The sequence below is a fragment of the Pomacea canaliculata genome, linkage group LG1 (genome assembly GCF_003073045.1).
Source record: "Pomacea canaliculata isolate SZHN2017 linkage group LG1, ASM307304v1, whole genome shotgun sequence".
Classification (NCBI taxonomy): Eukaryota; Metazoa; Mollusca; class Gastropoda; order Architaenioglossa; family Ampullariidae; genus Pomacea; species Pomacea canaliculata.
In genome coordinates this window covers 42,519,189-42,542,277 of record NC_037590.1, presented here as the reverse complement: position 1 = coordinate 42,542,277, position 23,089 = coordinate 42,519,189, and the positions used below count along the sequence as shown (strand labels likewise).

At 51.0% G+C, this 23,089-nt stretch overlaps 1 protein-coding gene across 1 annotated transcript in view; it reads left to right on the top strand.

Moving 5' to 3' along the window:
* LOC112561407 (zinc finger MIZ domain-containing protein 1-like) overlaps positions 1-23,089 on the top strand; it is a 171,537-nt gene that overhangs the window by 108,311 nt on the left and 40,137 nt on the right. Inside the window, exon 5 of the mRNA XM_025233894.1 lies at positions 22,673-22,820. Within this exon, the coding sequence (XP_025089679.1) occupies positions 22,673-22,820 (148 nt within the window). The remainder of the gene's footprint in view (positions 1-22,672; positions 22,821-23,089) is intronic.

The window sequence follows — 23,089 nt, the reverse complement described above, 5'->3', positions numbered from 1 at the left end:
GGGTGAGGGCTGTGACTGTTAACATCAATAAACCAGTCACAACCCAGTCTCCAGCGCTCAGCCTGCAGTTGCCAGGCCCCCTCGGCTCACTCATTTAGTGCTGTGTATGTTTGTAATTGTGTTTCTGTGTTCTTGCTGACCCGTGAAACATTTTCACAACATGTCTTTCTGCCGAGACCAAGTGCGAAGAAAAGGTGTACATCATGATTTATAGACTATCCGCCTGTTTGTTATCAGGTGAGCTATCTACTGCCGCCGCACACCGGGATCTTTGCTTGGGTTAAAATATGTATTTGTGTTCTTCAGCAAATTATTTTATTGGGTGTTCGTTCCAGCAGCGTTTTCTTATCTCTCGCCGCAGGAGCGGAGACCTGTAAATTAGACCGTGAATGGCACCCGTCGCTAGTCCACGACTGGGGTGGCTGTCGACACTATTTATAAAATAGGAATGTGTGTGAACATGTATGGATATATTTTAAATATCTCAATACCCCTTAGGGCAGCGGTTCTCAACCTTTTACATGTGGCGACCCCCCTGACGAACACCGGTACGTCCGCGACCCCCCTTAGCCGGCTAGGTCGGTGGAAGACGGGGGGGGGGGCAGCTTTAGCTAACCTAGAACGCCGCGTCGAGGAAATCAATGCAATTCAACAACGGAAGAGCAAAGTTCGTATCTGCAAGAAGTATAACTGTTAATGAAATTTTACTAAAGCTAATAAATATTATTTTATTGGACACTCACTTTGATTAATGAGAAGGTTGAGCCTGCTTGCTGTTGCATAAAGAAGCGAACCTGTGTGCGATGTTCGTACCCACTGCTATTCGCAGCTCAGCCTCTGCGTCCACACGATTTCTGTATTTCGACTTCAGTGCTGCCAATGCTGAAAATCCTTGCTCACACACATACGAAGTTGAAAATGGCAGCAGAACTTTCATTGCTTTCTCAGAAAGGAGAGGATATTCACCGTTGATGCTAATCCAGAATGTTGTCACTGGTGTTGTTTGGAAGACCATTTTCAGGGATTGGTCACTCGAAAGGTCGATGAGCTGCTCTTCTTCTTGCGTGGACAACCCGCTTGTGCTAGGATCAGCCAGAAATGGATTACGAATCCAATCGTATTTAGTCACATCAATTTCAGTGAAATAATGCTGAAACCTTTCTTGCAGTCCGTTTAGATGGGCAATAATGACATTCTTCACCTGATCAAGATTCAAGTTGTCAGCCTTGCACTTACACAAGCACGGAAACATATCAAAAATATTTTCTTGGCGTATCTTTTGCGTCCACAACGAAATTTTTCGGACGAAAGCATTCATCTTGTCAGTTGTTTGTAATATGGTGGTGTAATATAGGGGAGTCAGCGATGAGTGATTGGGGGAAAAAGAGGGCAAAAGGCGAGAGGAGGGAGATTGGAGGCTTAATTGTTGAGAGGGAGATTGTGTTTTGAGTTTTGGAAGTGAGAAGTCACTGCATGCCGAGACAGTGTACTTGAATAGGAAGAAGAGATTTGGAGTTTGAGCCCCCGCACCACTCGGTTACACAATGTAAACTAATTCCACTAATACCAGTATAAGAAACTTTTTTTAAAAAATGACCACCTTCGCGACCCCCTTGTAGGCACGTCGCGACCCCCCAGGGGGTCGCGACCCACAGGTTGAGAACCGCTGCCTTAGGGGGTGACAGAATAAAGAATCTTGAATCTTGTAGTCTGGCCAGGTAAACTTCACCTGAGTTACCTGTCACATCGTCGGCTCATGGGTGCACTGGGCTGAATGCTCACCAGCTTGGTGTAGACACTAATGTTCACTAGTGTAGACAGACAAGTGGACCGAATGCCCGTCAGCATGGCGGAGAAAACAGTTTGTGTTGGGGTCATATGTGGTCATATCTGTGACAGGTGAGGAGGCGAGAGAAACAACTGTCACATGATCGCTAAAGGTGTGTGTGGTGCGGGTGGTAGGTTGAGACAGGTAGCACTGTGACCGCTATGCAGACGATAGAGATCACGTGATGTTCAGCTACCTGCGGTCACCGTTACCACTTTGTGGAGTCGTAAGGAGATTGCAGGTGGCGATAGCGGCGCCGAGGGGTGTGGTGCATGGAGGTCTCCAGTCGACTTGCCTATTGACACCCGTGACTTGACAGTTTCAAGACCTGGCATGCACATCACCCAACCACCATTCTTTTTCATTTGACCGAAAATCGTGGGCTTAACTCGTCCGACTTCACATGCAAGCAGCCATAAAGGTGGATGTGGATCCCAAGAGAAGCGCAAGTGAAAAGCACCCACTCCACCGGCGCGGCGTAGACCAAACGACTGGGGTCAAAGGTCAAGTAGATAGCAGGCGCTTCGTTGTCTCGGTGGCGAGTGTTGTGTGGGGGGTGAGCTGAAGGTGCACATGCAGTGCACATCCAGAGGCGGAAGAGAGCGGGAATTGATGACACGATGCTTTCTTAGCGAATAATTCAAAAATTGAGACAGCGTGGAAAGACAGAATAACGCACTTTTAAAATCGAACTTGGTTTAGCTGCTGGGCTGACGGGTGGATTGTATCGATGTTGGGGGAATAGATGCACCGAGAATGAGATCACGTGACTATGAAGACTGGCGCTCGTAGACCAGTCCCAACTCTGTTCTGTCTGTTCGATGTTGAATTTGGAAAGGGAAAGTGCTTCAACCTTTAGGCGATATCGCACGTGTGTACGGTAACTAGTCTTACTGAGACTGGAGACACGACCCCGTGCATTGTTGACCCTGACCGTCACATGATCTGAGTGGTCAGCTGACCTCGACCTCGACCGTGACCCGTCCCATCCCTCCATCACCAGCTCTGTAGTGGTGTCAACCTCCCAAGAAAACTCAAAGGGATTCCCCATGTCTTACTCCATCCCCCACCCCCGTCAGTGTAATAGTGTGATGGGGTGGGGTGTGGGGAGGAGGATCAGGCTGGTCAGTTGGAGGCAGCAAAGCTTGGCGAGGAGTCGCCGCCACTAAGCTGCGATGGTGTTGCTGACCACTTCGCTCCGAGGCGCCTGATACACAAAGGTTGTCCTTGTCCAGTCCTGATACAACAGCATCAGCCGAGCAGCTGGCGGCAGGGGCCCGACTCCAGGCTGGGGGAGGATAAGGCAGCGAGAGAGGAGGCCCCCCTGGCATCAAGTGGTCCCAAGACGAGCGAGGTCCTTACTTCCTGACGACCTGACATGTCACGTGACAGCCTTCACCTGACAGCAGGCGGTGTGCAGTTTGAGATGCACTTCTGTAATTGCACGGTAGCTACCGAGTGGAAGGAGGGAACCCTGGCCAGAGTTGAAACAGAGGTCCGACTATAAACAGGACGATCTGTCCGACCGAGAAAAGGAAAATCGATGAGACTAACACATTGTAGAGGATCGATAACATACGGCAATACCTGCTGGACCTGCTGCACGGACGCTGCGGCGGATATTGATCAGGAGGAGGGGGAGGCAAGCATCATCGGGTTGCCGCTGATAACGTCTACCGTCTGTCTCTGCAAGAGATACCCGCCACAGAAATCCACTTGTCTCTCCATCCCTCGATAAATGTCACGCGCTGGGTCTTCCCAGAGGCTTTGCAGCGCGGAGACCCCCAGTCAAGATGACGATGGCGACAAGGTGAAGACAGCCTGTGGATTATAAGCAGAAACAAATCCATCGGATTCTCTTTTAGAGAAAATGCTTCCACCCCTACTGTTGCAACAATTACAGGTAGATCAGCTGAACTAGCATCGCCATGATACAGGGTCACGCACGCGCGGACACGGGTCACTGGACACTGCCGCATAGGGTGCGCACCTGACGCCCTTGAAGGGGGTTGGTAAGGGTGGACGACTGGACGGGGAGGGGAGCTGGTGTGTTGACCTTTTTGTACCCTCCATTTACTGCTGACCACATGCACTTGCCCTTTAGCAGCTTCAGTGTGGGGTTCAGTGGAAGTCCCGTTACAGCCAGGTGTGTGGTGGACAGGGTGGCGTGGGTGGCGTGGTTCTGGCGCCAAGAAGGGTGGGAGGGACCACAGAGAGAGCGCCGCCAGGTTACCCTGCGCAAGTTATTTACACGCAAGTCAGCAAGTAACAAACTGTGTTGGACTATATTATCTGTCAATGACGATGTGTATCCGCGCCCCGTCCTGACCACCGCTGACAATGACGTCATTAGAGTATCGCCCTCATCTCGTGTTTCCAATCTTTACCTTTACTTATCAGCGTATTGGATGTCAGTGTGGGACATTGAAATACTCACTGTGTGCGTGACTCTGTTGCCGGAAATGTGTACGTTTTTCAAGAAACGTGACGTCCGCCATGTAGCCGAGCTTATATAAAAACTGTTACTTTCAACTGTCGCCGACATTCCATTTATTCTTTTAGTGTTGAGGTTCTGCGTGCAGTGAATAACATCTTGTTGACCGGAAGTTGCTTTTTGACTGCAAATCGCTTTGACATCAGCATTGCCCATCCCCCACAATCTCTGTCTCTCTCTCCTTCCGGAAGTCCCCTCCTTGTGGTCGCAGGTCAGCTGTGGAGACTTTGAAGATGATACCTGGGTGTGTGGGTGGGTGTGTGGGGTGGGTAGGAGTGGTCAAATCACAGTCGCCTTGAGTTTCTTGGCCTTCCTCTCCCCCACCCGCGTTCCACCCTCGCTGCGGTCGTCACGACCAGTTGCACGTGACGTCATGTGCACGAGCAGTTATTTGACTCAACTTGTTATTTACTTGTGAACTACTCACGTGGGTCACGTGTCTCTCATGCAGTTCACACAACGCACGACAGAGAAATGAACAGATGCAACATTGCCGATGTGAACATTATGGTTATTACATTATTATTTGAGGAGGATTGTGGGAAAGCTGTGACTACGCAACGCTGTGTGTGCAACTTACCTGAGTCCAGGTGTTTGTTGTGGCCGCTTATTTTGTTATCATGTGACCACCTTCGATCGTTGCCATGGAAACGATGAAAGCAGCACACACTGTCGGCCAAAGGTCGGAGTTGTTCCATCCTGGAGAACAGGGAACATAAACGGGTCGGGGGTTGGTAGGGGAGCGGGGGATGTTAGGAAATTAAAATATTAGATGTAACATGGTGGACGTTTATGCAAATCAACATGGATGTTAGATTACCTTGACCTTTGCTACCGGTGCCAAGACTGGTACATTAACTTACTGGGACCTCAGAGTGAACCCCGCCAACATCTTTCGCAAGTCAGACGGGGGGGGGGGGGGGGCAGGTCTGGCGCCAGGGAACTACTTTGTGTGACTAGTGACTGAGAACTCACTGCGGTATCACACTGCTGCTACCTGATTACCTCCAAATGTTACTACAGCTGTTCTCGAGAAATATGTCTGTCAGCAACCTGGGTGAAGGCAGCAGTTGCGTCCATAGAGGACCTGACGCAGTACTTCTCTATGTCAAGGACACAGCTGGTGGAAGGTGAAGGCCAACCCTCCCTTCCGCCTTCAAACGATGCACGCATCACTGGGGGGGGGGTGGTGGAAAGAAGATGGCGGCTTATTGGACGATCGACCAGCAGTTGGCTGTTGCTCTTACCTTCTGTCTCATTGACATCCACACGGCAGCCTCCGAAAGGTGTGTATGGGGGGAAGAGGTTGGGGGTCAGCCATGTGTGTTGTTCAGTGAAGCAGCTGATTGAATGTGTCCTTCTGTCCTGTGATCTGGGGAGAGGGTCTCTCACTCTGCCCAATGCTATGTTTGTGAGGACCCTATGAGGGGCTGTTCGTCAGAACCCAGGAGGCTTGTCGGCATCAGTGAGGTTCCTTGACCCCGAGGGTCCATGTCTTCAAACTGATTGATGAAGTACCTCTCTGTCCTAACGAACCCCATTAATGATTTGTTTGTGTGTGCACTTCGAGATTCTTTTGTCATTAAGTTTTTTTTTTGAACCAGAGATCATTTGCATTGTTTTGAATCACAAAACTCTGTTCGAATCTCAGCTTATAAGGTTACATCAACGACATCATTTCCCGAAGGTCACGAATCGACAAGGCCATGTCAGGTCAGAGGTCGTAGAAGAGGGCATGAAAGGAAAGACAAACTACAGTCGTGGTCTGTGTCCACCATCAAGTCCACAAGACGGAAGATTTGGTCAGTTAACGTTTTGTAGACAGAGGACTGGTATCCTCCCTCGCTCAGCCTCGTCCTGGACACAACAGTAAATGCGCGTCAAGCGCCTCCCAGAACTCGAGCCTCGCTCTGGTCACCATCTTGGAGTTTGTTAACTAAAGTCGAGTTCCCAGGGCCCTGTTTGTCGGGACATTACCGCGATCTGTCACCGTCCCGCTGTGAACTCGGCACCAGTGCGAACAAAGGCCGTTGTGAGGCGGTCGATTGCGTCAACAACAAAAAGTCCCACTGCACGCTTTGCAAAAGGCGGGTGGTGATATGGGGGGTGAGGGGTGGGTGGTGGTGCGGGCGCACAAGACGCTGGCTGCCATCGATCTGGTCACGTGACTGGCTGCAGTGACGTGTGACAGTTGCTGCGGGTGTAAAGACGAGCGGGAGTGACGGCCCCTTTCGCTCGCCGCTACCCATTGGCCGCTGGAGGTGTTTAGCCGTGACGTCACCACCGCAGAGATTTGGTGAATACAATAGTTGTGCGTTACACCCGTAACTGGGCTGCAGCACAGTTTTCTTTCCTTTCATAGCATCCCACCCCTCCTCTCAGCGAGTGGTGATATCAGCTGACATGTTTGGCCTCCCCATTCCGTGTTTGCCTGGCAATGTCCTCGTCTCATCAGTGACTGTCTGAATGCTCGTCGCTGAAAACATCTTTTATCGTCTGTCCTCTTCCTTCACAGTTTCCTTCTTTATTCTCACGCTCCTGACTCCGCCTGCTGTGGTGTTTTCTCTTTACAAAAAATAAACTGACGGCAGACAAGAAAGAATGGAATGTTCCAGAAGATGTTCTGACGTCAGGATGATAAAAACGCCCCCTGGTGGCAGGCGGTGACACTGACCCTGCGTGGGACGCTGGTTGTGTCAGGCAGGTGCTCTGGGACTCGCAGAGTTCCTCCCCTTGGTCTCACCCCCTGCTCCTCAGCTTTGTCTTCGCCAGTCGATAATCCCCCGAGTGGAGGGAGAGCACGAGGCTCAGTTGTTTACCAACTTCTATTTTAGGATAAGTTTCGTGTCGTGCACTACCCTGGCGCTCTGTGTACTAAATATTTTCTCAGTTTGTCATTTTGTCTTACTCTCAGTGGAACGATCATGCTTGCTTTTGATGTTTCTCTGTGCTGTTAATAACGAGCGACGCTCCTCATTTTATTTTTCATTATTTTGTTTGTATTAATTTAACTTTCAATATAAAAATGCTGTAATGCGCAAGTGCACTCAGGTCAGTAGAGAGGTCACTTTCCTGTGTGACCTGAGGTCATCAGAGATGTCAAGAAAAGACAACTCCTTATCTCTATTGGTCATTATGCTCGCCTGTACTGGTCATATGACTGATGTCGCGTGTCACATGGACGTCACACTGCTGATGTCACATGTCAGATTGACATCACACGTTGACGTCACGCCACATCAGTTCAATCCAATGTTTCTGTCGTGCGTGTCACGTGACTGAGATGTGGATGACATCCTCGTGATCGCATGTTTCTGTCGGACACAGGAAAACGATCTTCAGTGGATTTACCTGTGGATTTGATGCCAAGCTGTGTGACTGTTTGTTTGTGTTGTTGTTTTGTTTGTAAGTAAAGTAGTAATTACGGGTGGGTGGTAGAGGTAATAGAAGTGTTGGGTAGCGGGTGTCGCTGATTGACTGGACAAGCGACCGGCATTTCGTGATCTCGCTCCTTTCTTGTGTGAAAATGGCGGCGCACTTCACAGAAGCTGCCTTCACCCCCCACCCCCCACACTCCCACCACCCACACCCCCCCACACACCCCCACACACCCCACCCCCAGATGGGTGTTTAGCCTCGTTGTAAGATGTGCGGCGTTTTGCATGCACCAAGCGGCCCGCGCCTGACAATATTGGGTTAACGTTCCCTGACTGCTCTCCCCTGGCAGTTGGCCTCTTTGATACCAGCAGGGGGCGCTGTAAGCTTTGATTGTGACGTCAGTGCGCCTCTCAGCAGTCGCTGCTCTGTCGCCTTTCTGTTGGTGTTTTCCGACTGAGTGCATTCGTGACACAAATGTCTTTATGCCAAATGCATCTGACCGAGCACTGGATGTCGGCATTGGTGTGGACTCCGCCATGCCAGACAGTAGCTTGTACACTCAGCCGGCGGCCACCTGCTTCTTGAGGTCCTCACAGCCTGCCAGTCACAGACTTTCATCGACTCTGGGTAGGCGGCGATTGTGTAGTTACTACTGATGTCTACACATGCAGGCGGCGAGTCTGTGGCGCTGGTGTAGTTACTACTGATGTCTACACATTAGGGCCGTGGGTTTATAGTGCTACTTCATACTGATGCCTGAAAATGTCGGAAGGTGGCGCTGTCCCACGCGTGCTGCCACCATGCGGGCAAGATGCGCACTCTTGTCCTCAACGCTGCTCATCGACACGAGAGTAATCGCCCTTGTGTGACGTGTGCCTACGTTCCGACTGGTCACAGCAACGTCTTGAACGGGGAAAAAATAAAAATTAAAAATTAATGTTAAAGGGTAGAGGAGGTGACACGATAATTGTTGTACAGTGTTTCCGTCGAGCAGAAATATAACTGTTGGTAAAGATTAGCAGCCTAGTGGACGTGGTGATCAGGGTGAAAAGTAAGTGGTTAATCGTGTCTAAGGCACGAGCGTACTGACTACCAACTGTTGATGGACATTTTACAGAGGTCTTGACAGCACGTCTGTAGTAAAAATCTTGACAAGAGCATCACGTTTGAGATAATGTGAAGACCACAACTTACCCGATAGACATTTGGGTAAGGACCAGAACATTTGGTTTCAGATATTTGGGCCAAAAAACAGACGACTACGATGGAGATCGATTCCAGAAGCAGGGGCCATGGCGCTAGTCGGCTTCTGGGTTAGCGTGGGGATGGGTAGGGGCAGGCGTAGTAACCGGTTTGTGATGTGCATGTGATACTTTTAGAGAACCATTCCAGACGAACGACAGCAGCAATAACTTGTTGTGCTTCATCGATTACCTGTGCGCCCCGGGCCTGCCGACGCATGGCAGCGTGGTGGAGCTCTAAAATAACCAGATCCATTTCACCAACGGCTTTTATCAATTAGCTCTCGGCACACACACACCTGGCAGATGCCCCCGGCCCCTGTCCTCCCCATCACACCCGTTCTTTACCCAGACCCTCCTGCAGCATCCATGTAAAGGTGGCAGGCAGGTGAGTGTAGGTGTGGTTTGGACCACGGCGATGTTCTTCAGTGATGGACGGTCAGACACTGAATGCTGCATGAAGGTGGCGAGGGTGACTACAGGGGTTAGAGGTCAGTGTAGTTGGAGTCACCCCCCTATGGCTACAGTGGAAACTCTGTCACAATGAGTCTGTTAGCGCCACTTGACTGTCATTTTGTCTTCCTCTCTTTGTTTCTGTGCCACATCAAGTTCTTGAAGTAGGAGGGGTGGCAGAGAGTTTCTGCAACAGCCTTCCTAAGGATAATTAATGTCCAATGTTTGCCAGCTTCTAGCTGCCCGTCAGATCAATGAAACAGTTTCAAGCAGAGTAACATGGTCTATATTAAAAATATTACAATTATAAAGTTGGCTGAAGAAAGTTAATATTAAGTCTCTAAAAGGGAGAATGTGGGCTGATTTCCAATGTCGTCGTGATTGTATTGGTATTCATGTTGGTGGTCACCAAGATTGAGGTGCGGACATTTCATTGTCATGAAGACAGACGGTGGCAGCTTCATGTGACTAAAGTGGATTTTGACAGTCATCAGCCGGCACCAAAGTTTAAAAGAAAGATCCTACTCCGAAGATGAATAAGAAAGACGAGGGTTGCACGAGAAACACGACACACTACGCCGCGCATGTTGCAGGTGAATGAGCCTCATGCCGCACACAGGTAACCAGCCGACGCTCTACCTGCCCTCGCCAGACGACATTCACGGATCGTGCCAGACGTCGCTGTCTCGCTTTTATCGACATCGCCGTCAATCGATGACGGCGCCAGTTAAGATTTAGCCCTGTAATCACAGGCTCCAGCCAGCATCTCTCACACGGCAATGGAATAGACAAGTAGACGAGAAGCACACTTGGGATTATCGGGATCACGTGACCAGCCCTGGAAGTGATTACAACACAAAGACGGCGAGAAGCCAGTGTCCAGTGTGGAGGGCGACACACGGACTCACAGATCCTCAATTAAGACAACGTCTTTGACGGACCCTCGGGGGTCTGGCCTCGTGTACCGCCCTGGTTACCGCTGGCTCTTTGGTTTGCCTCGGCTATGGCAGAGCTCAATAACAGTTTCCCGTATTTTCTAAACGATAAACAAATGATTAGGATTTTATTGGCTAGATGACTGTCATTGCAATGTAAAGTAAATACCGCGGGACTCCGGTGTGGGTAGCATCCTGTGTGGGCGGACAGAGCGAGCTTGAATAAAGCCAGTACAGGATATTGTTACACATCAACTGGGTACTCTGATAGCTGGTCACCTGGTGGTGCTAGGGGTGAAAGTACCTGCCTAACACGGGTACCCCCCTAGTTCGCGCACTTTTGGGTTCGGGCACCCGCTGTTTGTTTACAGTTTAACACTTACAATATATATCTATAATATCTCTAACTTGCCAGCTGATCTTCAATACGGGTACGCAAGGTTTCGAGTGAAGCTGTCACGTGACTCGCCCCTCCCTCCCAGTCTGTCTCTCAGTCGTTGCTACCCTCCGTAATTATAATGCCACGCCAGTTGTTTTTATATTTTTTTTCCATGTGGATCCGCTGGTATCATCTTAGAGAAATAATCATCAACAGTAAAAATGCTCCGGAACAAAGTACACACCATCAGCGACCCACCCTCAGTCGACAGGAATGTTCGACCAAATCTGGTAATGAATGGGCAGTCGGTGTAGTTTTGAGTTTTCTGTGGCAACTTTAAAAGCTACTTGCTTTAACCGGATAATGTGCATCGTTTTGAGATTTCTACAATTTAAATACAGATTTTGAGTAGAAATTAGGGAAGGTGTGATCACCAAATGTTGATTCCTAATGAGTGCAATGTGTAGAATAAGACAGCCAAGAGTCCGGTATCTCTGAGGCAGTGTCCAGTATCTGCGACCAATGACACAGATGTGTCCTGTGTGTCAGAGAGTCAGGGACTGCTGTAGGTGAACAAGAAGGAACAGGACGGGAGGAAAGGAAAGACAGAGGGTGTACACGTGTTGTTGACAGGTCACAGGTCGAGGTCTGGGAACCACTGCTGGTGAGACCCTGTGGTAGGAGGATGTAAGGTGTGTGATTTGCTTGGTTATCTGCCGCTGTCCGGGAAGTTGCGGCCCTTTGCTCCACTGGGGGTGAAAAGTAATAAGAAGAAGACCCAGGAGGTGGCTAGCCCCATCACCAGGGGGTTCAGTGCTCGCTGCCTCTGACGTTGCTTGTCCTGGAGCGAACTTTTTTTTCCCTCGTTAACATTAAAGATGTGAGATTCTTCCTGTTTCAGGAGCGTTTGGTTTTGATGATTTCATGTTAAACATTTATGTTAGCCACACAGCTCGACTTCCCGCTACAGCCAGCAGTCACAAAGGTTCTTTGAATGAGGGAGAGACATGGCGAGAGTTTGGCGAGGCCGGTCGTTGACACACTGGACCTTGTCAGCAGACGGTACTCGGTGGTCATCAGTGGGCAGGGCATCCCAGAGATGGTTGTAGGCCGTTGTCTGGGAGAAATAAAATATTCGTCCCTGTCCTCCATGGAGTGTCCCACACAACCCCCCCTCCCTTTCCTTTCAAACATCAACAATCGTTTTTTATTTCGTTTTCAACTCGAGCCTCGGAAACACCAGGCGTGGTGACAGCTGACCGAGTTTCGCTTCTCTGACGTCAGCGGCAGTGGGTCACGACTGTGACCCAGAGCCTGAGGCACAACTTTCATCAAATGACGACACTGTGTCGTCTGCTGTGTACCGTTCACGTTGTCTTGCCGCTGACACGGTCTTCCTCGACCTTTGGCTCCAGCACCAGGAGGATGGGTGGGGACCTGGCTACGTGACAGGTTACAGGCGGGGGGGAGGGGGCCCATCGATTAAGCGGGTGGGGAGAGGGGGGAGATGGAGGAGGCCGCGGACCAGCGAGTGACGTTAAAGGCATCTTGCCTCATGGCTGCGGAAAATCTATTCCTTGCACCAGCCTCGGCGGCGGGCCGCACCTGTTGTAGGTTACAAGTACTGGGTATAAAATCATTATGCTTACCTGTCGCTTCCCTCCCTCTCCCCCCGTGTGCACACCTCACCTGTAAGTGTGCGCTAGGCCCGCACAGTGCAACCTGTCTACCTGGTGTCTACCTGGGAGGGGGACCACAGACAACAAAAGGCCGACAAGTAGACATTACCAAGGACAGAATTGTTGCTGGGCTGGTGTCTGTGTATTCAGTCCCTTACCGCTGTTCGGAGGTTGTGTGACCCTTGACCTCATAGATATAAAATAGCAACAGAGCGAAATGACAAGGATAGAGAGAGATTAGGGACAAATGCAACGCACGGCGGGTAGAACACATAAGGTACACACGTCAACAAGGCGCGTGCCTTAGGTGTGACTATAATCAACGAGGTCTTAAATGTACTTCGGTGAAATAAGATGTGAATACTGTAATACAGTGATACCTGTGCTCTATGTGCTGCTTTGGACGCTTGTGTGGACTCCATGTTTTGTGTCGAGACTTGAATAGCACAGAGTTGGTAAACGAGGAGTCCCCCTCCCTTAATAGTGTGGGAGAGACTAGGAGACAGGAATAGTGTGTGTGAGACTAGGAGACAGGAATAGTGTGGGAGAGACTAGGAGACAGAAGTCGTGAGGGGAGACCAGGAGACAGGAATAGTGAGGGAAGACTAGGAGACAGGAATAGTGTGTGTGAGACTAGGAGACAGGAATAGTGTGGGAGAGACTAGGAGACAGGAATGCCGACACGAAGAGAAGTGAAGGAGGTAGGAAAGCAATCTGGAGGGTGGGAGGAGACAAAGCGCAGGCACATACGAGGAGTGGTGGCGAGGGGAGTAAACTGGAACAGTTCCACGGCAGCCAGAAGAGTTTTCTCTCTTTGTCACCAACCGCTGTCGGAGGCTGCAGGTCCCACCTCCCGCACAGTCACCGGCAATGTTGAGTGGAAGTGTCGACAAGTCCAAGAATGTCAAGGACCATCAGCTGTGTTTTATAATTGGGGAATATATTCCACTGTTCATGGTGGGTCGCTAGCAGACGTACAAGGCGTTGGCTGCGGGTTCCATGGTTGGCGCGAGCAGTGGGCGGAACATCTGTTACCTGCAGTTATTTTAGCGAATCACCAGGTAGGTATGTTACCTGTCAAATGAACAAACACCTACTGACTTTCTGCTGCTAAGGCAGGAACTGTATGAAGAAGTGCCATTGACAGCATTCCTCCTCCTACCCCATCCTGCAGTCCCTCCATCCCCACACACCCTCCGCCCACATCATCTGCCCCTGTGTCAACATGTCGTTATTAGCTCTTGTTCCGTTATCTATTGAACCACAGTTTTATTTGGTGGCTGCGGAGAGTGCTGAAGTCAGCAGACGATCGTTGTGCAGCCCTCTGCTGGTCGAGGACTTCAACACACGACGAGCGTCAGCGGGAGTGAGGCTGCTTGATGGAGGCCGAGCGAGCTGAGGCTGGTCACGTGGCAGGCTATTAATAGCAGCTATTGCGCGTGTCCGTGATGGAGATGGGGAGGAGGGCGGGGATTGTCGCCTGCTGGGTGTCCACTGCTAAGTATGGTGTAAGCTCGGTCGTCACGGCACACACAAAACAAACATTAGCCGGGGGGACTTAGCACTCACCACAGGCGGGGCTGCTAACAGCCGTTAGCATGCAGCTGTGTTTGAGATGGAGAGGCAGAAACCTGTCTCACTTGTCGTCTGCCAGTCAAGGAGACTCACCGCTAGTTACGGGTGGGGGGTTCTATCGGTGGAGGTATGAGTTGAGAACGTGGAGAGAGCACTGGTTTCTAACCCCATTCACGTGCCGGTTCGATACCCGTGTGGCGCAATAGTCTTTCTTTCCCAATTAAGCCCAGCTGTCGGGATGTATGCCTGACTTCAAAGAGGTTTCGGGGAAGGTAAAGCGGCGAGGGGGTTCGGGTACCAGGCTAACAAAAGGCTGGTCCCTATGATACCTCACTCCCCAGCGACCTGAAATAATAAAACAAGGTTAGGTGACGACCTTTACCTTAGACGTGGAGCAGTAGCGCTCGGATCCCTCGCATGACAACCTGACCAAGGGAGGCGACAAATACGGGTACTGTGATGTTTGTCACGTCACGTTAGGGGTACAGCTAGGGGTCATTAGTCTAATGACTGCAAAACAAAGTTATCCCACGTGTAGGCAGGAATGCGTAATTGCCACTCCCCCCTTTATCTCCCCTCCCCTTGTTTTTCCCACGGTGCGAACTGCGTGCATGTTTGGGAGTTTTGTCTGGCGAGACTTCACACGGTTGTCGCCATAGGTGTCCACCCCATCATCACCCCATCACCTGCTAGCAGCTCGCAGTCCACGGGCCACTGCTGGGGCGAGTACCTCGGAGGTGGCAGGAAAGTGCAGCGACTTAGACGTGGGTGGTGACCACACGACGTGGACTGCCTCGTTGTCCGTGTCCGCGATGTTGGTGCGCGGGGGCCGGCAAGCTGGTGTGGCGAGCTGACGGCACGTGCATCCCCTCGCCTGATGGCGCGCGTGCATGTGTCCAAGGGCAGGCATGCAAGGGAGAGCAGCGTGACGACGGGCAGAGGGTTGTCTTCCTTGTCTTCCTTTCTTGGTGTCTGGTGCCCACTCCCCCACCCGCCCCCATTTTTGAGTAGGGATTTATTTTTAGCAAGACGGGGGGCGCGTGCGACGACGGGAAGTTCTGGTCCAGAGGAGACAGGTTATTTATAGGTCGTGATTGCTTCTCGAAATAGACAGCGTGCTAAATAAAGACCGCTTCGAAACCGTCGAGTTTCTATTTTTGGTTTGGGGTTTTTATTTTATTTTTTTGACAGTTGGTCATAGTAATAGTGCGGGACGGGGGGAGGGGACAGCGGGAGGTTCCGGAGCAGGTATCACTGCTGATAAGAGTTGATCATCATTGTTGATGGCTGATCGTCAGCGATAATGGCCTTCTTACCAGTCCAGAGATTGTCGTGCGAGTGTTTGACAAGTATTTGCGTCCACAAGATGTGACATGTGACCATTTCAGACACTGGAGGTGAGAGGTTACATGCTACAGACGATCACTAGCTCCCCATCATCACGACTGCCCTCCGTTAGTACCTGACCTCGCGACCACCTGCAACACTCTCCATGCTGACCCCAGCTTTTCTCACCTGTGTGCAGATAGCAGGCACGCGTCCTTTGTTGTCGTAACACACTCCCTTAACCGTTTCTGTCTGTCGTCACTGCAGGACCAGTGTTTACGGCTTCGCTGATAAAATCAGTCGACAGGAGGAGGGAGGATGTCGGTGGTGGGGCGGGTTAAAGTGCAGACGGGTGCGAGCTCAGCCCCGAGAAGAACAAGTCCAGGATGTGGACAAGAAGTCGACGGAGTGAGTGAGGGAGGGTGCAGAATGGTACCCGCCATCTGTTTGTGTCACACAGCTGATAAGTGTAGTCATGGTAAATAAACACGACTCCAATACATCACTTCCTCAAGGTCAGGGTGCCTGTAGACCAAAGGTCACAGTACAGCGACACCTTACGGCCCCCTGTCACGTTGGTCTCCGGACGCGGAGGGGTTAGGGAGGGTGAGAGGGTGGTAGTGGTGGTGGTGGTGACTGGATTTTCAAGATCGGAGCAGTGTTGTGACCTGTGACCTATGACCCGGAAAAGCGAGAACAGAATAATCCCGAGGCGTAGGGGGAGGGGGAGGTAGTAAAGCTGAGCTGCTGTCACTGACCTCCGGGCCCACCCAGTCACACGGCAGACGAGTTTGTCTGTTCGTCCCGATGAATACACAGAGGCAAACATTTGAAGGAGGCTAACGTGTCTGCATTCATGTGTGTGGATAGTTGGGAGTTGATTTCTGAGACAGGGTCACCTGGCGGACGGTTGGCAAAAGGTAGTCGCTGTCTTTGAGAGGCAACACAAGCGCAACTCACTTGTTATGAGGCTGCACACATACACGGACCCACCCCCCCGCTGTGTGGGGCCTTGTGAGCCTGTTGACATCCACCACCGGCACAAGGCACTCGTGAAACCACCCCCTCCCGACTACAGGCCACGCTCCCCAACCACATCCTGTTGGTTCTCGCTATCATCTTATCTCCCGCCCTCGTGTGATGCTTGTCGTGCTGAGCGTAACCTGGGCGGGGGTGTGCAGAGGGTGGGGGGACACTGCTTCCTCGTGTGTGTGTGTGTAGTGTGAGTGTTTAGTACTGTGTAGTGTGTGTAAGTGTTTAGTACTGTGTAGTTTGTGTGCGTGTAGTGTGTGTGGTGTGTAAGACTCGCATGTCACGTGATCTGTAGACGGCAGCCCAGTTGCGAAGCCATCAGTGACATTGATGTCGGAGCTACAGAAGTTGTCGCCACTGGAGGCGAAACGACAGCTGAATAACGACAAAATTACAACAGTGACACTTGTTTGCGTTGATTCATATCGTAAATATATCTTTCATAAATATTGGAAACAGGAAGTGTAATATAATTACCATGATGTGTATGTACACACGTGATTAAACGCTGTTAGAAGAGAACCCTGGTCCTAGCGGTCGTGGCATCCTATGGACTGCTACTTTACTGACCCCGGGTGAATGTACAGCTGTAGTCACGTGACTTACTGACCCCCGACTGAATGTACAGCTGTCGTCACGTGACTTACTGACCCCGACTGAATGTACAGCTGTAGTCACGTGACTTCACTGACCAAATGTTAGAAAAGTAAACAAGTCTTATGCTGCGCTGTTGTGTATGATTAAAGTGTTTTGTGATGTCAGTGGAACCAACAGGTGTTGTTGGGTGACATCTGTGTCATCAACAAGAGTTCAACATCCAGGCTTATTTTTGTCACTGGAATTTTGTTCGCATTCGAGGCTGTATCCTGGAAAAAGGGCAAACACTTTGTGTGTTGTTAAGAGTTTGTAGATGGTCATGATAGTTCTCGTGAATTTGTAAACAAAAACACTCGCTAGACCTCGTCCTTTCACCTCGTGTGCTCTCTGATCGTGGCGGCAGGTAGAGAGACCTGAGCTTTCACGAGTGAGTGTTGACGAGTCACACGGGTCAGTGTGTGACGCGATGACGAGGATTGGGTGATGCGATGACGAGGATTGTGTGACACGATGACGAGGATTGTGTGACAAGGTAAAACATTACTAGGACGCAGTGAAGTTTCCAGGATTAATGAAGACACTGCAGAAATCTTGACACCTCGTGTAAGCCCCCCACACCGGCTACCTGTCAGTTTTTTCAGTGTCTTCATTAATCTTTGAAACATCTTCACTACGTCCTCCATGTGCGTTCTGTCGATACGTGGTCCACCAGTCACGTGACCTGTGGACATAAATACCTACCTATCGCCAGAAATACTTTCTCCTTGCTCCAGACCGACATAGTTCCTGTAACACTTCAAGTCCACAGCGGCATCGATACTTGCCTAGTCACCTGCTTTCCAAGAACTGCGCCTCTCACAGAGAATGCCGCCAGTCAGCTGGTCGGGTGGTGACCCGCTGGAGGTGTGCTCACCTGTATCTTACCTACCTTGCTTACCTCGCAAGGACATGTGTAAGGCAAGGTAACTCAACTCCTGTGCACGTGGCAGCCTGAAATACAGACCTGACACAGGTGTAGCCACAGCCCTGTGAGAGGGAAGAAACCCCGGGTATGAACAAAGAGGAAAGGTGTGGGTAGGTGGGGAGAAAATTATTCCTAGCGTCTATTATCTCGAAATGCGAACTTTTGACCCTTGGGAGACAGGCCCATCATGCCACGCTCGTCACAGAGTTGACCAACAGCTCCAGCATCCCTTCACCACCACCCTAACCGTGTCAGCATCTTTCCAAGGAGGAGGGAAAGGGGTCGTCTGGAGGGGGGAATGGGCGTTTTGTGGGAGCACGTGGCCTGGTCGGAGGCTACAGATGTGGCGAGACGGCACAGGTGAAAACGTCTGTCACACGTGCAACGAGATGTCACGCGCAGTGACGAAACTGCCAGCTTCGGGGTGGGGTCGGGACCGAGAGGGGGTGTGCGAGTGCCCGGACACTTACCCCCTCACCTACCCGACGACTCTTGGCTCAACGACGTGCGCAGAAAGGTGTATTGCGCAAGTCTTACCTGCGTATGACGTCAGCATTGACTGGTGGCGATGACTGACGCTCGACTCGCCTGTGGTCCACGATGGTGTCTTCTTACCTGGCGCACACCTGAGTCCCCGGACCTCTCACAGGTGTCGCTCTCAATCTGCGTTGTTTTGCGTTCTGCATCGTCACCGTGATGCAGGTCACCATGGTCACGCTGAGTATTGCTCGCTCACAGTTGCCGTGTGGAGTGCAGGTGTACTGTAATAGTACCATAGTGTGCACCGTTATACAAGCTGCACTCTGACCCCGACATGACGCTGCTGCTACAGTCATTAGCCCCACCATCCTCCTGTTTAATTACAGTTTTAAGTTTTCCCGCCAAATGTCTGACCAGAAGAGCAGCAGCGTGTTGCAAGTGTATCTACCCGAACTGTCTGGTGTCTCCGACAGTGACAAGTGCCAACTCTCTCTGACAGTGACAAGTGTCAACTCTCTCTGACAGTGACAAGTGCCAACTCTCTCTGACAGTGACAAGTGCCAACTCTCTCCGTTAGTGACAAGTGTCAACTCTCTCTGACAGTGACAAGTGCCAACTCTCTGACAGTGACAAGTGTCAACTCTCTCTGACAGTGACAAGTGCCAACTCTCTCTGACAGTGACAAGTGCCAACTCTCTCTGACAGTGACAAGTGCCAACTCTCTCCGTTAGTGACAAGTGTCAACTCTCTCTGACAGTGACAAGTGCCAACTCTCTGACAGTGACAAGTGTCAACTCTCTCTGACAGTGACAAGTGCCAACTCTCTCTGACAGTGACAAGTGCCAACTCTCTCTGACAGTGACAAGTGCCAACTCTCTCCGTTAGTGACAAGTGTCAACTCTCTCTGAGAGTGACAAGTGCCAACTCTCTGACAGTGACAAGTGTCAACTCTCTGACAGTGACAAGTGTCAACTCTCTCTGACAGTGACAAGTGTCAACTCTCTCTGACAGTGACAGGTGTCAACTCTCGTCAATGCTCATCAATCCTAGTTTATACACCCAGTGCTGTCGTTCAACACATTTTGTGCGGGCAGTACAAAACTAACGGCTTGCTAAACTAGATTACGGACGGACACACACACACACAGATAATCACACCCAACACACACTCCCTGTCTCTCGGTGGGGTGGGCAGGGAACGATTGGGATCGCCGGAGGAAGTGCAGGCGGTGCCAGACCAGCCAGCGGCTGTAGCAACATCGGTGGAGGGAGGGAGAGTGATTTGCGACTTACGGGCCAGGGAGGATTGTGGGGGGCGCCACATTCGCTTGTGCACGTGCGTGGTGGATAAAGTGAAGTCTGCATCTCGCTTGCGAAGGCGAGTACGTCACGAGGTGCACGTGCACTCAGCGCTGAACGCTGGAGGTTGTTGGAGGAGCTGACCGGAGAGGGGAAGGTGCGATATGGGTACACATGGATCGAACACTGAGAGCCGCTGATCAGCGCGGTGGTGGAGGTGGTGGTGGAGGTGGGGCGTAGGTTAGCCATCATATGACGTAGTCCCCCACGTTGCTGGTTTGGGCTTGTAGTTCTCTCCCCTTATTACTAACCGTCGTCGCCGGCGCCCAACAAGTTGCACTGTTCAAGATTTCTTTTTTTTGTAGGCGGGTGGAGGAGGTGGGGAGCTGTGCTCTGGCTTTCTTTAATCGAGTTGCTGTGCCTGAAGATTAAACATTTACGGCGCCCGAGCTCAGCGCAGTCTGTGGGTGGGAAGTCGCGACATGTACGTGGCGTGATTACGGGGTGATTACGGGGTGTCTTGTAGCAGCACCCGCTTAGCAGGCACCCTGCCAACACAGGACGGTAGTTGCAGCAGTGAACAGGCGGATAAATAGATTATGGGATGAGAAAATAGGCCCTGTAGTGAGTGACCAAGCGGTCTTCGTTGGCGAGTGCTAAATGTTATCATTGGGATTTGAATGTATTTGTCCGATGACTTCACGCTCAGGGTGAGAACTATCGGCCCAAGTCCTGGTGAGCCCTTCCGGGTGAACCTTTTTCTCCCTTCCGAGATTGTACCCTTTCGCTCCTCACTAGACATTTAAAGCCACACTTCGGGCGTGCACAAGATGTAAAGTGTCCGTGTTCTTGTTGGTGTCAGGGCATTTATCGTATTTGTTGTCTAACGAGTGCTGATGATGATGTTGTACAGCCTGCCACAGTTTGAGGCTGTTATAGATGTCTGCGCCCTTTGCTTCCATCTCTATACACTAGCGGCGTCATCCGCCATATTTGTGTCATCTTCATGTGTCATTCGCCATCTTGGTGTCATCTACACGTGTCATCCGCCACCTCGGTGTCATCTTCATGTGTCATCCAGCTGTGTGATTTCGCTCTCTGAATTAATTCTTTCCACTTCCACGAGGTGTTCACACTTCCTGCTGCTATTTCCTCTTTTATTTTTCTTGCGTTAGATTCTGGCTCTGAGTCAACAAACCTGGAGTGACCTCTGACCTCTTTGTTAACCTCCTGCACCATTTCCTTTCTTCACTGATGTTATGTTGATGACAGTCGTCGATGAATGGACAACTGTACCGTTTTGTAAAGTTGTCTGAGATGATGGTAGAGCAGCAAGCCTCTCCTCTCACAGCAAACTGTTCTCTCTCTGTAGTTTGCACGCGCTGCTCTTTTCTTTCCCAACAGATACACGCTTACCGAGAAACACATTTGTAGAAACAGATTGTAAGTAGAAAATATTTTCTGAACCTGTTGTTGTGATTATGGCGACTGGTCCCTCCCTACTTCTCGTTGACCTCCATTATCACCGTAAACAACATGTGTAGTGGTTGTAGATGCGACTAATGGCGGCGACAGGGTCGCAGGTAAAACCCGATTTGAGCAATGTGTTGATGTCGCCTCGGGAGATAAGCTTACATCGTTGGAAACTGTTTTTTAACCGTACATCGCCGTAGGTGGGGTCACGTGGGGAAATGGCGATAAAGTCTGCTTATGACACCTTGGGTGAAGATGCGAAGGATGAGATAGCGGGTGATGGAGGGCAGAACATAATGACACACTGCTTGGAGAGAGTTGCCAACAACCTCATTGACAGCGCTGATGGGCATGTGTGTGAGAGAGAGAGAGACAGATGTACAAACGCATGAAACAACACATGCACGGACGTGCACACAGACCAACGATAAGACGGCGGCAGGGTCGGGCGTGCAGTTGTGCACTCGCCACCATCTCCACCACGACCGCCACCACCACCACCACCGCTCTCTACACCGGCGTTTATCAGGCAGCGGCAGTGTTTCCTTTGTCTGACACCGGCCTCCGCCACAGCCACCGTTAAGTGTGCGCGCGTGCTGCTTGACAAAGGTAGGAATGCAGATCGCAGGTGAGCTGGCTTGCGCCCAGAAACCCCGTGTTACACCTCTCACCGCCAGCTCGCCCTCGTGTCTCGGGCTGCGGCGTGGAATGGCGGGTGGGTGTGGGGGGAGGGGGTCTGATAAAACGAGGGGAGTGCTTACAGTGAGCCCCCCATCCTTCCCGTTCAGCTTGGTGTCTCACCCGCTCTGTCAATCACACCATCTCCTCCATTCACTGATCCGCCAGTGACGTCTGCCGGCGGTGCAAGGGACTTTACTCCTGTCTTCCCATACACGCGTGTCGGGGTGGGTAGGTAGGGTAGAGTGGGTGGGGAGTGATGGTCGACAGGTAGATAACAGTCCATGTCATTGCTACTCACTAACCGTTAAAGGTGCATAAAGTACAAAGCGATGTTTGCAGTGATGTTGCTGTGTCTGTGTACTCAAACATAATGTGTACTTGTTTATTTACACACAACTGGTCACGTGCTCACAATATTTACAGCCGGAGTTGTTATGTCCAGCACTGGCTGGCTTCTCTTGATACACACAATGTGTGAAGTGATACAAAAATAGAAGATACATATTTGTGTATAAATAGAGAGACATCACGATGTATATATATAGACACACGATGATAACCGTACAGACGTGTCTGTTTTTCGTCACTTCCTGCAGACAGGATGTTTTTTTTATCAAACTTCTTCTCTACACTGGCAACCTGCTGCGTTATGTCTTATTCACTAAAGACCCCGCTATCTTTGGCTGCGCTAGAAATGGGTGCGTGTGTGTGTTTGTGGGTGCGTGTGTTTGTGGGTGCGTGCGTGTTCATGGTGCCAACATTGTCCTGGTGTGGTGCCCAGCGTGTGTTAGGGTGCGCGTGTGTGTGTGTGAGCGCGCTTTTGTGTGTGTAATATCGTATTTGTGTGTCTGTGTGCAGGATTACTGTCCACCTGGTGTGAGGAGCTGGGACGGTCACTGTTGCTGCGGCATCAAAAGAACCGAGCGACCTCCGACCTGAGCAAAAGTCCCCCCGGAGCGATGCACCCTCAGATCCCACAGAAAGCCATGCCGCCTGTGCACCCAAGGTCAGTACCAAGCGGGTGGCTGTCGTGGCGGTAGCTAGCGGTCTGTGGGGAGTGACCCGGGTGACCTGCGTGACCTGGTGACCCGGGGCGCCCACGGACGCTCAGCTGCGGAGGGCGGTTGGCAGTGGGTGAATCAGAGAGTCGGCTGCTGATGAGAATTATCTTTGTTTACAGCGCCATCTGTTAGTCTTTGCCCCTCACTCCCTGATCCCTCCCTCTATGGCAGGCTATACATGTGTTTGTCAGTGTGTGCATTCTGTGTTGTGTTT